General features: G+C 40.9%; 1 protein-coding gene across 3 annotated transcripts; it reads right to left on the bottom strand.

Annotated features, from left to right (window-relative positions):
* Positions 1-293: 293 nt before the first annotated feature.
* Positions 294-16,258, bottom strand: LOC147797531 (uncharacterized). Of its 3 annotated transcripts, none has more exons than XM_087143562.1 (20): positions 15,922-16,256; positions 15,342-15,413; positions 14,736-14,795; positions 14,127-14,195; positions 10,536-10,607; positions 9,958-10,029; positions 9,720-9,788; positions 9,130-9,201; positions 8,946-9,038; positions 8,025-8,099; positions 7,653-7,724; positions 7,070-7,144; positions 6,563-6,706; positions 6,072-6,140; positions 5,760-5,834; positions 5,267-5,338; positions 4,895-4,951; positions 4,047-4,228; positions 2,063-3,937; positions 294-1,879 (listed from the first exon to the last, which is right to left on the bottom strand). In XM_087143562.1, the coding sequence occupies exons 1-20, from the start codon at positions 16,131-16,133 to the stop codon at positions 1,689-1,691; spliced, it is 3,678 nt and encodes a 1,225-aa protein (XP_086999688.1). In that variant the 5' UTR covers positions 16,134-16,256; the 3' UTR covers positions 294-1,688. The 3 variants fall into 3 exon arrangements, with proteins under 3 accessions (XP_086999688.1, XP_086999689.1, XP_086999690.1); XM_087143563.1 differs by having other exon boundaries at positions 8,025-8,096; XM_087143564.1 differs by lacking the exon at positions 7,070-7,144 and having other exon boundaries at positions 15,922-16,258.
* Positions 16,259-17,546: the final 1,288 nt, after the last annotated feature.

The following is a 17,546-nucleotide window of genomic DNA, read 5'->3' as shown; positions in this document are numbered from 1 at the left end:
CTGAATCTAATTCCAGAAAAGACATTTTGTGAACTGAGTCTACTGTTCGGTACTTTGAGGTTTCTATTCCCCCATATTGTCGCGACGAGAATCAACTTGCGTCCCTCGCTGTTTCGCCTGTTTCGCCAGCAATTCGTTTAAGGTGAATTGGACCAGGGTTCCAGCTTATTTGCTCTGTCAAAAGTCCTCTAAATGTCCTCGCCTGCACGATAGACTTAAGAATCGTTCTTACTTTTCTTACACACGAACATTACCCAATAAAGGCACACTTTTGTTAAACCGTATTGCTTTTGATGTGTTAAAATTTTTAATTATCTGACCGCATTGTTTCTTTGAGCATTGTAATTTCTATTTGATTTTCTGTTGCATCCATGAAAATTAAAGCTTTTGGGATCATTTGCATTTACTAATAGTTTGGAGATTTTAGGGGATATGGAGAAGCGCTGCAAAAGGGAAAACATACCTAGACGATCTTCCTCCTATATGTATTACACCTACTGTGTAATGAGTGTAGACTGTACATTTGGTGTCTAAATCAAATCTAAATTAAAAATTACATAGAAAACAAGAGAAACTATTCATGTAAGTATGAACAATACCGGTAGTGAATTATAGTGAGTAATATGTATGCTAACACCGGAAAGTCATCCCTGACATGGTTAAGATACAGATTGATAAATAGGATTCATGGAAGAAAAAAGACACAGTGGATTACGACTTAAACGAAATTTAAAGATCAATTGTTTTTCCAACGAACCGTTTTTTCAGGTCAAAAGTGACAAAATGGTCTGGAACGAATTACACGCTTTTGCCAAGCTGCACGGACCATGTCAAATCGGAACGTATAGTCTACATTCACCAAGTCTGTGAGGTACAAAATGTGCAATCACACAATCGTTATTGGATTCACTTGTAAGTTGATTATGTCTAACCTTAAAGTATGCATGTTGTTAAACATTATATTGGTTCTCAAGTGAAGAGGTTCTATAGCTCTATGGTTCAGCAATATGCACAAGGACCTATCCCGTAAACCATCTACGTTTGCTTCGTGTAGCTTGTGGTAAAATAACCCTTCAGGAACGTTCAGAGCAACCTTGGACCTCATATGCGTGTACGTCATCCACCAATTGCAGTGCGTTGCATTGCGTTACTGCGCAGTACCGCTTCATTCTGGTCACGCCAGAGAAACGACTGTTTGGCGACTTAGTTCATTTCAGAAATATGCGATTGTGGTAGAGTCATCAGGAAATAAATGTGGCTCCGTTAACTTGAATACACTTGAGCATGTGACCTGTACATGTATGCTGTTACCAATTTTGCGAATACCTATGTAATTATAAGCTGTAGTTTATAGTGCATACAAAACACAGGCCAAAACTGAAATTCGAGTCCATGTAATGACAGTCTTTAACTCACATTTTTACCATTTTAACACTGCGTACATGACCAATGGAATCTATGTACACCACAACCTGACAACACCATATCTACCATGATAATCATCACTGATGCACACTGTCTGGAAAAAATGAATAATAGTTAAAAATGATAAAAATTTAAAAATTAAAAATACAAAAAAATGATTAAAGAACAAAATTAAACCTCATAAGCTGGAACTCCAGGCTTGCCTACTTTCTATCTCTTTGTATAGACTTAGGCCGTGTACATTGTGTTCATTGTCGTGTCCATTACTCCGGGTATTCTATTTGCACGTCTGCGGAGAAATCTTGTTCGGTGTCATCAAGGAAGTGGTACCACTCTGATCGACGTTGTGAGGGTCGATGACAACAACTGGCGCATACTGTAGCGATGCATCCTCCGTGGCGACACCAGCATCCTTGTCTCCACAAAGCCTTCGCTCCAGTCCACAGTAAAGTCACTACAGCAATGAAAGCAGAGAGAGATAACATTTTCTCCTCAGTATTTGCCAGAACATATTTCTTTTGCATAGTTTTCATTGAGAGACACTGAGTTGTCCATAACATTAAGTTTGACTTGCATGCTTTCTTGAAGAATTTAATCATTAAGCTTATAAACGAGATCGTGGGAAAAAGATACTTACCCACGACAAACACAATAATGCTGAGGTTCAGACACACAAGAATGACAGACAGGATCTCCTTCCTCTCCTCGCCGGATTGGCTGTGTTCACTGGGCAACAGAAGCAGTGTCGCCGCCAGCAGGTTTAGGAGAATGGTGCCCAGTGAGCACATCTGCAGGCGATGCTCTGCAGCATCCTTCATGGGCTTGACGTAGGCGTGCAGGAGAAGAAAGCCGACCGAAATGACGATGGTTGCAAACATGGTAAAGTGGTCGTCGGGGCCGTACAGCAGCACAAACAGCGTTTGGACGATTTTGCGAGCAAGTTCCAAGATCTCCCAGTACCAGAACTGCGGTTTATAGTTTTCACACAGGAAACTTTCCCAGGTGAATTCTTCCTGACTCGTGGGTTCCAAATGCAGCAGCGGCTCACCGTCGTCAGTCTGGTCAGAGCCTCCATGACTTTCACCAACACGACCGGCATTTAAACTATGAGCCCCACCAGCAACATCAAGCAGAGGCCGATCCTCACTTTCCCGTCTCCCGCATTCATCCCTGGTAGACTGCTCAACGTCTTCTGATTCCAACAAGATACCCGGAATGCCCTTTGCCCGTTTTCTATTGGTCCACCACAAGAGGAGAAGCAACACCAACGGAAAACCAACAACATAAGAGAGGGCGACTTCGGCAGCGTGGTTATAAGAAACATGCTGTTGTGTTCGGCAATCAATCGAGTAATCAGCCCGAAGTCTAGTGACGCTTACAGAGTCGTCCTTGTTTACATAAAAGAGTTGACATCCAGAGGGTAACAGGGTAAGTATCACACTGGACAAGCTTGGATAGGAAACAAAGAGCAGTATGACCACAAACAAGTAACACCTCTGCTTAGTTTTGGCTACAAGACCTGTTCGTTTTTCAACAGGCATATTCCTTGTCTTCAAGTAACACTTGGTTAAGCTGTAATAACAGCAGGCTGCGAACGTAACGAGTGCCACAAAACTAGTGCCGACCAGGAACTCAATGTAGATTTCAGGATAGGTGAATCTTGGGAAATAACATCTGGGACTGATAATTAACCGCATTATATTCACCTCCAGCAGCCTAAAGAGAGAGCCGACACTTGTCAGTATCCTCGGCCATGAAATTTCATCCAAAGCCGCGAATATCTCCCCCGTGACCTGGTAAAAGCCCAGTAAAATTTTGCCTCGAGCCAGCAGCACGCTGACAGGAGACCGGCCTTTCTTTCGGCCCTTGCGTATTTGCCAAGCGGTGACTATAACGATCAACGCAATGACAGTCAACAGTAGAAGGACCTCAAGGAGGAACCACCACCACTCAGGACATTTGAAGCAGTGGTCAAACCACGGGTAAAAAGACGGACTGCACTGGGCGCAAAGCCACCCCGTGTAGCCTTCCGCACAGGTGACGTTAATACCGCCCATCTCAGCGTTGACGCACGGCTCACTACGAGGACATCGATGGACTTTAGGCAACACGCCTAGAAACCTCGTGGTCTCATTGTCGTATTCCTTGGTCTCTGTGAGCACATTTTGGACGAATCGTTGATAAGATTGATAGTTGTCAGCCCTGCCCCAGTCCCAGGTCCACCAGAATCCAGGTAACAGATGTTGGTATTCACCTGAACAGTTGACTCCTTCGTTTGGGCAGAGTTGGCATTCACCGAACCGATCTGTACGGAAGAAGTTATCAAGACAAGGACAAGCACGAAAGCCAGCGTGGAGGCTTTTATTGGTGCCCGTTGGACACACCGTACAGTTGGCAGGACTGGTACCAGGATGGGCCTCTGGTGTAACGTAAGTCCCATTGTTGCATCTTTGGCAATTGATACCTTGAGAGGCGTTCGCTACTTGGCCGGTCTTGATTTGGTAAAATCCACCTGTGTGCCAGAGAAAAAAATGCAAAAGCGATGTGACAAACAGTAACACCTATGGAAAACCTCCGATTGCACACTGAGGAGATGTATGTTTGTCCGAAGGGCTGTATACCTGGTGGGCATGCTACGCAACTGCTGTTTGTCCACGAAGTTCCAAACGTGCCCTGGGGGCACGGAGTGCACTCCCATGGGCCATCCTTGTACTTTGTGCAGTGAAATCCCGACCGGCTAAATATATTCGCTAAATCCTTGGGCACATCTATTGGCTGGGCGAACCCGTCCCCAACTAATTCGCTGTGTGAGAAGAGACGGGGAAAACAAAACGAAGTTACTAAGAGTCAGGCATTAGAGTGAAAATTTTTCACACGAACGTAGTCAAAATGATATGAAAAGAAACTGTCTGTTATAGATGAATCCCAACATGACGCTTTTAGCGTCGATCTGCACCCTTCCCCATTTGAAAACGAGGCTGTATTCGTCAGCTTCAATTCTTAACACGATCAGACGATTGAAAGCAAGGAGTTGAGACACGAGATACATAAAGGTATGTTAAATTCAGACTTTTGAGCTGCAAATTTTCGTGGGAGAGTCTTTCAGGATGACTCTACACATAAAATCAAAAGAAAAAATAACGTCAATTGACCGCAAACTAACGTATCTGCATGTGCAGTGGGCGTGGTTTAAACTGAGGTGGCGTCACACTTACGAACCGGATACTGCCTGTACTCTGTCGACTCCGCGGGCGCGCGCAACTAAGTTCAGCACAGAGAGCCTTGGTTTCGATGCGGATAAGCGCAGACGCCGCTAATGCGAAATCCCTGTATAGGCTATTGTGTGGGCAGCGTGTAAGGAGTACCGTACATTGTTTACCAAATTCATAGGACACATTCAGACTTCCATCATACGTTGCACGTGATTTAATCATTATCGACTCCAAATTACTGATCCATCCATACTCACATTGTTAAATCAGTCCTATTCATCAGGGGTACAAATTCTAAAGTATTCTCGATTGTTCTGAAAAGAAAATTGCATTAACAGGCTTTTCAATTGACACTCATGAAATGACCCTTTTGTTTTGTTCTGAGGACCCCCTTGAAGAAATTTTCATATCTCCAAAGATCCTGAAAGTAAATTCAATTATAACAAGATGAATTATGTAGAAATATCCCGTTTCATCTTTTTTTTGAAACTTCCTAACTTGGAAGGGTGTCTTATTATCAGTAGAAGAAACTCCGACCATCTAGGTTTGACATATAGTTTTGTTACAGGTATATTATGGAGGAAGTCGATGGATACATATTACCAAATTTAATTGCAAAGTAGACTTACACGTAACTGTCTTTACCAAGATCTTGCCAAACAGTTTCAGGAATTCTCCTCAAGTTGTTGCCATACAAAGATCTGACATTCAAATACACAGTAAAATTAAATAACAATAAAAAGGTAGATATGTGAATGGAAAGTTGATAATTTAGAAACACTACATGCAAACATTTTTACGCCTTTTAAACACCTTCCTGGTAACACTCAATGAACGCGTTTTGGTGTTAATAATCCAAAGCTACATACGTTTTATTTTTAAACAAGTGGTGATGTGTTAATAAATTTATACATTTACATAATGGCACACTTGGGTGTTTATAACAGGGCACAAAAACACTGTTATCAGATGGTTACCTTTTCTAAATATGAAAAACGTCTACATATGAAATGTCCACAAAAGGTGTTTTATTTTGAATAGTTAAATGCCTACAATTAAGGCAAAGATGCGTTCATAATTTGCGTTGGTTTTAACTATGTAAGGACGGAGGCAGTGACTCACACGTAATCGAGGGTGTTGTTCCTGGTTGCAAATGACCGCTCCCCTAAGGACGACAGTTGGGACTGGAATAAGTATCTGCCAAAATAATCCATCCAATTTATTGGTTTGGTTTAAAAGGAACTTTTATAGCTCTGTTATAGCGCGAGGGTTGTAACTTTATGAATGAATGAATGAATGAATGACTACGTGTACTAACCTCATTTAAGAAGTGGTTTAATTCTTATCACAAGATTCTACGTCTGCCAAAAAATCCATCTAGACTTCTTTTTTCTCTTTTGTCTGATGTTGCCATTAAAGACTGTTCATACTCACAGACGCGTCAGTTTGGTATCGTGAAACAGCCAGTCCACTAGTTCAGTGATTGGATTGTCAAATAGCATTCTGAAGGGAAAATGCAAGAATATTCCTGATCATCACAGGTTTTAAAGCTGCAGTTTAAAAGTCGAAAACCAAACAGCATCATCTGCAGAGAAAACACAGGAACGGCTTTCTCTGCCCGGGCATCTTTGTTCTTCCTGTGGGGTTTGGTTTATTGTGCGGTATGGTTTGTTTGTTTTTTTCCTATTGTATGGGGTTGGGTTAGTTTGGTTTGATTTTGTTTAGTTTTGTCTCACTGGCGTGTGATTGGGGCACTGCACCCTTCTGGCTGTTGGGGGGGAGGTTCGCTAGCGGGGCAACTGCCCCTTGTGGTAACTCTCACCTCTCCCCTTTGCCCGCCTCTCAGAAAAGCCTGGCTACGCCATTGTTTTATCTGGTCTTTCTTTGAGAAGTATTTCGTGTCAATTTAAGAATGTTGAACTCACAAATATCGAAGCGATCGAAGTCCTCTAAACACCCCCTCCTGCAGAACACTGATTCTGTTTCGTTGTAAGTAGAGATTACGGAGGTCTGTCTGTGACCGGAAAAGTTCAGTGGGGATGAAAGTCAGCTGATTGGATGATAAGTCCCTAAAATGACACGGAGAAGATGAATCAAACAAAGGATGTGTCCAGAACTCACTGCTGGCAAGGACGTTAAAACAAATATTTGATGCATACAGTGGCAGAAGTTACATCTGAATGGTATCTTTCACCGTCGCTGTTGCGCCAATCACGTCGCACAAAATTCATCTCTACACAAAAGTGACAACACGTTTTGGCTTACCTATGGATTTTTCAAAAAAGCTTTTTCGCGTCTTTTATGAATGGTTGCATTTTACTTAAATGAAAATCAGAACAAAATTAAAGAGAAGCGAATAGGCCTATACACTTGAATAAAAAGAACGAACTTGATTAAAAGAGAAACCGTTTCCAGCACGTTTAACTTCTTACAGCGTTACTATTGAAGTGTAGTGAAACGTATCCTCCGGCACACCTTCAGAAACGAGTCTGTTGTTGGACAGTTTACTGCAATGTTCAAAAGACTTCAGTGTTATTGCGTGTCTTTGGTTGTAACAGGAGTCCAAATTTAAAGATGTCACTTTGCGTGAGGAGATCTGGCGTGACGCAGCTGCGTCCCTCCTCAAAATCACACCGTCTTCGGGTATTTGAATTCTGAAAGCAGAACTCAGCCAAATTTGTACTCCGAAATAATCTGTCAGGGGTTGTCACTATGAGAAGAAACCGTGAAAAAAATTCGTCTTAGGTTATAGCGCGTGAAAGAAATATATGTTGGAAAGATTTTATTTATTTATTTTTTCATTTTAGGTTCTCGTAGTTTCTTCAAAAGGGGGATCGTGTGATTTGGAGTTTAAACTTCAAGGTAAACGCTTTGAAGTCGAACTGGAATATTTCAATCATCAAAACTGGAAGTGAAGTTTCGAGGTACAAATGGTTTTGAAATCTAAAGCATTCTGTTTAATTTGTAATTTTATCGATATACGCGTATGACGTTGTTATTCAGGAGAACACTTACATCAGTCCAATTTCTGTCAAATTTTCAAACATATTGCTTGGCAGAGAAGTCAGCTCGTTTTCGTCTAAATACCTAGAAAATACAGAGAGGAAAACATTACCTGCTAAATTTTCAAAGAAATATTCAAAAGCCAGACCAACCTATAACCAAAACATTTGGAGTTAGAAAAGGACAGACAAGTTCATTTCCCATTCACTTTTCTCTAACCAGGAACATTTTGAAACAAAACCAGTGTAGGGAAATACAAGTAAGTGAATTCGAAAAACAGTAAAACATTGGTCTATTTTAAATCTACCGAGTGCTCTCGTTTCTTTACCCACCATAATTTATCCCAATGGTCGTACAATGAAAATCAATATTTAAGTCACTCACAGCTCCGTGAAACCTTTGATTCCGTGAAATGCTTCCGGGGAGACGCGTCGTACCTTATTTTCAGTAAAACTACTGCTGATAAAACACACGGTAATGGTTTCAAGTTATAGATGTTACATGAGCTAGACTAATGATTCGTGTTAGTCCGGTTCCCAGGCCCCCAAAATCCATTTTTTCAGAGATCTGAATAGGTTGCTGCCCTTTCCGAAATTGACCGAAATGTTTTGAGCCCATTTCGTCGTTTTTTGGGTAGTGTCGTCCATAATTCATTAATATTGGGCGTGTACACGTTACAGCAACTCGCAGATTCTATCAATTCAATTCTTTAAAAAAAAGGAAGCTCTTTTTATATTCATCTCCAATTTTGCAGAGTTACTAAAAAAACCTCAGGAACAAGCGAGCATTGGATTTCAAACGAAGCTATCAGCCGTCAAGCTATATTTTTACGATAAGCAGCCAGCTTAGGTGCAGATTAAAATATCGACAAGAATATAATATCAAATCAGTGCTCTGAAATATGTGATTGGCGAGCTTTCGGTAACTGAGTACCTTCTTCAGGGCAAGTAGACTCAGTTCTGCCTGCTTGCCCTGAAGAAGGTACTCAGTTATCAAAAGCTGCTTGCTCTGAAGAAGGTACTTAGTTATCAAAAGCTCGGCAATCACATATTTCAGAGCACTGATTTGATACTATATTCTTGTCGATATTCTGATCACGGTGCTACGCAGCCCTTCCATATTTCTTAGGTGCAGATTAAATCCTGAATTTGCTCCTGTGTGCGATTACTACTAACGGTTACAAAAGTGTGGGATGTAATGACCCGGTAGCAATATATTTCTGCAGTATTTCAAAGGACGCTTAAATCAGTCGACATTTACTTTCATATTCTAATGCCAGATTCAAGTGTCGTATATAGTACTCACAGTGTTTGCATGTATTTGTAGGGTTTCTGTCGTTTCGTCTGATCGAGAAACAGCCCAGATGGAATTTCCTCCAACTTACAGTTTGAGAGAGTTCTGCATTGCGAACAATGACTATAAATTGTTAAAGAAGTGCCAATCGCCCTGACGCAAAAACATATCCTTATGACATTGGAGCAACGCTTACATAAAATACAGATTCCGTACTCTCCCAAAGGTGTGTGGCCTTAAAATCTTCAAGTTATCCCGGGTCATCCACCTATTTCAACAGAATAAAAAAAAATCAATTGCAGATCATTAAGGCCTAGAATACAAAGTTTGTTGTTGGTATGTTTTGTATGTTTGTAATAATTTTATTCCGGGGGCAGTGTTTGTTCTGTACATGGTCATATGTGTCCAACAATCTTATTTTAGTTTTTTTGAGTGTATTAAATTCTCATTTCTTGTTTTTCTGTGATCATGGAACGAGGAATCATGTCCCCCAGGAACGAAGGGGGACAACTTTAATACAATTGTCCTTTTTCCTTCCTTGAACAAAACTCTCAAAACGAATGACTTTCTAAACTTCATTGTTTGAGGTAAATGATCCTTTTATCAAATTTAGTTGAAAAGTACATCTATAAACAAAGCTAAATACAGCTGAGTATTTCGTTTGTGTACGTCTTTTTCGTTTGCTCGATTGTTCTTTCATTTCTTATTTTTTTCATTAATCCTTCATCCAACCCACGAGCTTAAAATGTATATCAAAGTTAACGAGATTCTCATAATTCTACTTACAAGTACATAAACTGTAATCCCTCTGTGATAACTGGTCCAAGTTCTTCAATCGCGTTTTTACTCAATTTCCTAAAATAAAAAAAGGAACAAGTAAAATACAATTTCCATTAAAATTGTTATGGGGATAGTGGCGTTTCCATAGTGTTGGGGCTTTCAGTTTTTAACTTCACTAAAAAGCCTACCCCGACTGGATACGCCAATGATTTACTAATCTAAATTTTAATTAATTCCGACTTACAAATGCTGAATATTCGTCGGTCCCTCAAACGCTCCAGGCTGTATTTCCGAAATTTCGTTTTCTTTCAAGTTCCTGTGGTATGAAGTAACGGAAGGACGCACATAATTTACCACAGTATGACATTTTCCCGAAATATTGTACTGACGATATCCTGCAAGTTTTAATGATCTAACGAAGTATCTGACGTCAGTTATCTCAGGACGTTGCCGTCTTACTTTTAAGAATGTCATCATCCTGTCATAAACGTTTTCAGACTGTCGATATTTTGTCATCGTCAGCCTGAAGTATAAAAGATATTAACAAGTTGGGTGGCAGTACGGTTGGCAAAGTCCGCGCATAATGTCGTTGTATACAGCCGTAATATCAGAATGTTTTGCGCATTACCGTCAATTAGTCCGATCCAGAAAAATACTACTCCAAACCTCACCCGGAACAACTTGCTCATCGATAAGATCGCTCATCGATCTTGATAAGTCTCTAGAGTTTGATATTTTTATTGAGATTAAAGTACCATATTGTACACCACGGAGAAGGGAATGAAGTTTGGAAATTAACTTCTTGACCAACATAATACTTACAGACCATTCAAGTCAGTGCATCTTTTGAAGGTGCCTGTCTCCAGGACTCTAATGCGGTTCTCCTCAAAATTACTGTGGATAGAATTGAATGCATACATGTAGGCCTACAATATAAAACGTACTTTGGTGCAGTCCTTCAAATAGCAAAGGTTCAAATACTGCTCCAGTAAGTATCTTTATTAAACCTTGCTTGCGTTAACTTTCAATTCCAACTAGAATAAACTGTAAAATGACCTAATAGCCAGGGCTTGCTAATCAATATTGAAGATTTTTTACAGGGGAAGATTTGCCAATCTGCTATAAAATGTATAACAAGAAATACTTGGTCAAGGTCAGAGGGAAGGGCGCTCTAGCGATAAGTAGGTTAAAGTTGTGTAAAGTCGGTGCTCCACACTCAACCGCGCAGCAATTCAAAGAAAACAACACACACCTCATTGTACCAATTTTCAAAAGATAGCAAGAAGTAAGACAAAATTTGCAGTAAAATGATTTAATAAATAAATAAAACAACAGCAGCAGCAAATGATAATAACAGCAGCAGAACAGTAGACGCAGCAGAAGAAAAACAGCAGCAGTACACGCAACAGCGGCAGTAGAAACAACAGCAGCAGTAGATACAACGGCAGCAGAAACAACAACAGCACCAGAAACAACAGCAGTAGCAGAAACAACAGCAGCGGTATAAATAACAGCAGCAGGAGAAACAATAGCAGCAGCAGAAACAGCAGCAGTAGAAACAACAGCAGCAGCAAGTTATAACAACAGCAGCAAATAATAATAACAGCAGCAGAAGAGACAGAAACAGTAGAAGCAGCAGCAGAAACAGCAGCAGAAGCAGAAACAACAGCAGCAGTAGAAACAACTGCAGCAGTAGAAACAACAGCAGCAGCAGCAGCAGTAGCAGCAGAAATAACAATAAAAGCAGCAGCACCATCGATTTGCCGCTATACAAAAGACTCTGATAGTCAGTGCGTCAATGTATCGCTACGATGTGCTAGGATCCTGCAGGGAATCAGTCTTTGGCATAGGCCTTCCATGATTGAAGAAATGAAATAAATAATGCATTGATAAGCAGGACGAAGTTTCCATTAAATTGATTATTCAGCTGTGAATGTAAAATGTACTGATTTGTAAAATTTAGGGATCAAAATGTAACATGATCAACTTAGGTAAAGGCCTGTCCTTTTAATTGGCTTTTCTGGCTGACTTGGCTTTTTTATTGATCAAACTTAACTGTTGTGTAGGGAGGTTCCAAGTGATGAAATTCGGAATACAATTTTGACATCACCCATTTTAAGATTTTTCATATATTATACTTGCTTTGATTATTGTCGATTATCTCCAGTTACAAAAATTGTATACATTGTGCTCATTTTTACTACTGCAGTGCCGTCTCTGCTAGAGTTAACCAAAACACTCACCGGAGGTCACGCACAACAAACAAACTTCAACTTATTTGACTTTTGTACATGCAGTTCATGATGGTTTGAAATTTAAATATGGCTCCTTATCTGAAGTTTTGTATTATTGAAATTATTCATTCTTTTCCCAATTTTGCTGTCCTAAATTCTTGTAGTCACAGATCCAAGCCCTGCTCACTGAGTTTAATTGCTTACCGTACATGTATTGTAAGCGTTACATGTATCTCTCTTGGACGGCACGTGGGCTCCACGCACGGCATGCAGTGCCTGCCCAATTTCCACAGGTAACTTTTTTGTTGTGATTTGCATTGCTTTATTTCACTACTTAATGGAGTATTTGTGAACGCTTATTCCGCTCATTTTATCCGCTTGTGATGAGTTTGATGGCAGATTGGAGGCGATGAAGAATTTTAAAAGGTAATACTTGGAATTAGTTGATTGAGGGAGTACTGCGGTGAAGGGCTGTAGGATTTTGTGTATTGGTGGCATACATGCACGTGGCGTGGCGGCGTGCTGTCTGCCTGTACGGGTGCAGCTATGGTGAAGGATAAATTGTGTATTACACTGGTCTTAAGGTTTTCTTGGCAGTGAGGAATAATTCAACTGGAAATGGATAATTGTTCAATGAGGGTTGTCAACTTTTTTTCTTTCTGTTGAACTAGAGTGTCTGCGTAGGTTATACTGTATATTGGTGCATTTAGGGACATTACGAATGACTGTGTGTGCAAGTTTGGTTAGCCAGCGGCTGGGGTTGGCTTGAATACTTGTGTTTCTCCCTTGATGCCCAATGTAGACACTGTGCCTACATAAACACATGGTAGTCAAATTTCACGTTGTACCGGACCATGTTTATTAAATGTATCTTCAATTCTTCCTAATTTTCTACAAATTGTAAGTCTTTAATGTAATTGGTTGTAACTTAAAACTAATGAGTGCCTGCTGAATTTCCACTGGTCGGGTCTCTGACCCCAAACAATAAATCTCCAGAGGCACAGTTTTGACCGTGAAGGCTGTGAGTTCTTGGGAGTTCCACCAACCCACTGATCCCCCCTGCTTTCTTACCCCACCCCGGACCTGCGTGGCTTCTTCCAAGTGCCCTGGAGTGAAGTCTTCCCAGTATCAGGCACGAACCCCACCCCCCTAGAAGACAACAACCCCTCTACAGTTGCTTGAGCTTTTCAGTAATATGAAAAAGTACTTTATTTAGAGGTGTGATTCCTGTCCTTTTTTTTTTACTATATACATACATTTTGACGAAACATACTTCCGCCTATAATGGAAATGGAAACGTAGCATCTGAAATCTGCCCAGTTGTCGAAATTACATCCTATTTCAATGTTTTCACTCATGAACAATTTTCGAGAGGTCGTTGATAGGTTGGATTGCTCCGTCTATCTGACTAACAAAACGCTAAATCTAAATTTACTACGTACATTTGTCAATTGCTTAATCCCAGAATTTTTAAATTACTTTTACTTATTATTCGATGCTCTCGTCTTCTGAGGTTTATTTGCGCTGATTGAAATCCTGCTGGCCCACACATAATTTTCTATCATTCACGTGTAGATTCAGATTTAGCCGCGCACAAGTTTGCCTGCTTCTGTTACTAGGGGCACGGTACCCTTCCCTATAGCCGAGTTTAATGACATATTGTCGTGTTTGATAGGTCATTGTACACAAAGATGCCCAGTGGCCGAACTTACCCTGTAAACCATCTTTGTCAATATGCAACATAGGCGCTGTGCCCTGGTCTCTGAAAAATGCGGAGGGTCCTACGAAAACTTGAGGGCTCTTAAAATAGCAAAGTGAAACAGAGGCATACGCGTGAAGTTTCTTAATAGCGTCACGGTTTTCACAGAATTTCCAGTTGTTGAAGCTTTACATTTGTCCAGCACAGCAACGTAGGCCTGAAGTAATGAGGCTTCAACTCTACCCAGCTCTATGAAATTGGTGATAGTAGGCCTATGCGTAAATCAGAGAGTGGCTTACGAAGCTGTTATGCTGGGGCGAAACGGAACACTTGATAGGGCCCTGCACTGCTAAGAGCTAAAAAAAAAAAGGTCAGTGACGTGTGTGTTTTTTTTTTGGGGGGGGGGGGATTCCGGTACAACACAAGATGTATTTGAGGACACTTCCAATTAACAAAGTTCTGGCTCAACACTGCACTTACGCTGATAGTAAATTGATACCATTTTTCACGATCGGCTTGATGTCTTGTAGTCGATTCCCGTATGCGTTGCTGCAAAAACACGAAAGCGAAATGTTGGTGCTTAAGATGTGAATGCTGCACAAAAACCAGTCTGGTCCCCCTCATCGCCACAACCCTGGCTGCACTTGTATGGAAAATCATGGGCATATAGCATTAGGCCTAAGATGGCGATATATTTCTTTTGTTCACCGATGGCATTTACATGAATTTGAGAACGCATTTTGGTGGCGTAAATTCACTCCGTACAGACACATAATCAAGCAGGTAACAAACATTAGTTCAATTCTTTGTTATGGTCTGGTTACCTCTTGTTTTCCATTGTACTGAGTTGTTAATTGTTTTTCTGGTAATAAATCACTTGTGCTTACTTGGTACCAGTACGATTACATTTAATATGAATATTATGCACATACGTGCAACGAGGCCACTGCTCGTCTACTATATGCTGCCCGAGAGAACATGAAAGACCAAAGGAAGGTCATACTTATCGAGGTCGAAGGTATATGATACGAACAACAAAATGTTATTTCTTTGTGCAATACCGTTCTAACCATGTCACATTTTACTTACACTATTCTGACGGACTCTGGCAATTCAAAGGGTTTCTCGATCAGGTTGCTAGTTAGGTTTCTGGAGGTGAAAAGGAAGCCAAACGGTACAGCATCTCTTATTTACCACCAACCCTCGTAGTGAAATGTTGGGAGGCGTCAGTGGAATGTAGAATGAAAATTGTCCAAAGTGGGAATACATGGTAAAGGTTTTCCCGGGAAAGAAAAGGGCAGTTAAACGGACAAGGCCAAATTAAATGGAAAACATGGGGAAAAAACTCATACTCCATGAGAAGAACAAAAGAATGTACCAGTTTCAAGCAGACCGATAAATTCAATTTCTATTGGTTTTAAGAGACCGTCCCGTTGGTCGGCATACATAGCGGGCCCAGCGGTTGACGAAGTACCTGCTTGAATGAGGCACTATACATAATTATCATGGATAAATGTGTGTTTGAAATAACTGCAGTAAAATTGTTGGACAAATTTTTTTTGAAAACTTGTTCTGAATTTCTGATTCCAAAGGCATTCATAAATGATGTACATGATGCAAGTAACCTCTCGTACCATGATTTTCGTCAAAAACAGAAATTATTTTGGGTAGTACCCAATTGAATTAAAAACTTACATCTTATACAGGGACTTCAATTCCAACAAACCGTCGTAAGGTATCTCACGCAAGAAATTTTCTCCCAGTTCGCTGTTGAGAAAGAAACGGGGACTTTAATGCAAAGCAAATGTAAGTCGGATATCTGCGCCTTGCAACACCTTTTTTTATGTGGAAGCCCGAGAAAACGCAGTTGTCTACTGTAGTAGGTTTATGAACAACGGCGCTTCAAAATTAACGATAAAAATTTCTCCTTCAGGATCACTGGCCCTATTAAATACATGTACTAGCTTTCCCAAACATTTAGATTGAGTAACATTATGTACGGTTGGACCATGCAAAGAGATCGCCTTCGGGAATATCAGTGGCTCTGAAAAGAACCGGCGGAGGAAAAATGCTTTGCTTCAATTTCTTGCCACTTTGGTACAAGGAGGAGGCCTAATTTTCATTTCGTAATTAGCAGTACACGAATTACTGTCATTTGCTGCTTTGGTAACTGCTTGACATATAATTGTGGAAAATTTGTTTGCTTTTCCACTGATCATAGTTTGCAGACCCTTGCCGGGCTAAACCACCACCGTGATGCTTTTACCATACTTACAGCGACACAGTGTCATTGGGGATGCCCGAGGGTAGTTCCCTGAGGCCTTTGCCCGTACATATGACGGCGTGCAGATGCTCGATACACTCGCACACATCACAGGCGTCCCCCGTTGAGTTCATCGCGACCACCGAGGTCGCGAAGGTGAAAAGTAGTACCAGACAGACCATGATCGACGCACCCGGAATATGTCCTCTGTTACAGCCCGGCATTACCGTGCCGTCAGTGTTAATGCTGTGCTATCGTTGAAAAGCGAGGCGGCTTTTATGTGGCGGATATATTCCTTCATGGTACAATGCGATCACACCTTTCGTGCAGGTATTGCTGTACGGTATTTAAAGGGTATTCCCCCTGTGCCTACCGTTAACGTTGCTGCCTTATAGCACTTTTCCCACCAGTTTCTGTTTCTTTTGTACTATTGTGATGCATTCATTTTACAATGCGATTACCCCCAAAGAATCTTTTTTCAAGGAGTATATGGGGTTCCCCACTCTATTGTTCAAGTAAAACTGAGATGCCGTTGAACCGCAGAAATGCTATGATTGTTCCTGGGGGCACTTACTGAAGAAGATGCACTCAGGCCTCTCAAACTAAAAAAACGTGTTGTTTGGTCCTTCAGATTTCTTTTGATTTTCTATTTTTAGTAGGTTAACCAATGAATTTTTGAATTATCCGCCCAAAACAAACTCACCCCCCCCAAAAAAAAGGGAATGTTCCAAATCCTCTCAGCCGCCATTTTTCAAATGACATCCCTCACCTTGCGCGGACTCTTCTGACAAATTTTCAATCCCATTTTTGTCTGCTTTGCCCCCAGATGGGTGCCCCTGAATCTACAGAGATGATTCTAGGCCATACTGACACGATCCCACCATTTTCTTGGCCCAAACAGACCCCCCTTTTCGAAGGAATCTGTAGGGGTACTTTTTATGGGCCTCAGCCTGGCGGAGAATTTTCTTTGAATTGGGACACTGCTGCCGGAAGTACATCGAACCCTCACTCCAAAGGGTGTATGTAAAATCACACTGAAATTGGAGGATTTGGGACTGTACGTGTTGTAGCAGACCTTCCAGCATATTGTTTTAACAATTCAGATTCTTTGTATACAAGATTATGATCTGAAGCGTCGATTCTGGTAGGATCTTTCGTAAAGTGAAGGCGAATAGTCCGCCAACGTAAAGGCACATAATGGTGGCTGTGGAGAGAGGTAAACAGCGGGAAACTAATCAAAGAGTCGAGAGCAACTTTGCATCGGCCTATTCCCGTTGTTTCCCTGCAAAAGCGTACTTTCGAGTCATTGTGTCTCAGTTTTTCTCGTTCAGATTAGAAACCAGTTGATTGCAGTTTTCATATGATAGGCCTAAAGGTTAAGTTTCGAAAAGAAAATGGTGTAATTCCAACCACGAGTTTTATGGTCCAACTATAGTGAGCACTCCTACAAGGCATCTTCTCTTGTTTTTTTCCTGTAAGTGGGCGCTAAAACTATGGCTGGTCTTCAGTACAAATAGTTCGCAAAATGTTACAAATCCCAAGCAGCTACTAAGCTACTTTACCCTTTTTAAATTGATTGGGCAGCTGCGTAAATTTTGAACAAAAATGAGGTAACGTCGAAAACCAACCAGAGAGTG

This window comes from Acanthaster planci, linkage group LG11, assembly GCF_054643075.1.
Source record: "Acanthaster planci isolate LZ-2023a linkage group LG11, COTS_SCS, whole genome shotgun sequence".
Lineage (NCBI taxonomy): Eukaryota > Metazoa > Echinodermata > Asteroidea > Valvatida > Acanthasteridae > Acanthaster > Acanthaster planci.
The sequence above is the reverse complement of the archived record's forward strand: the minus strand, read 5'-3'. Positions and strand labels throughout refer to the sequence as shown.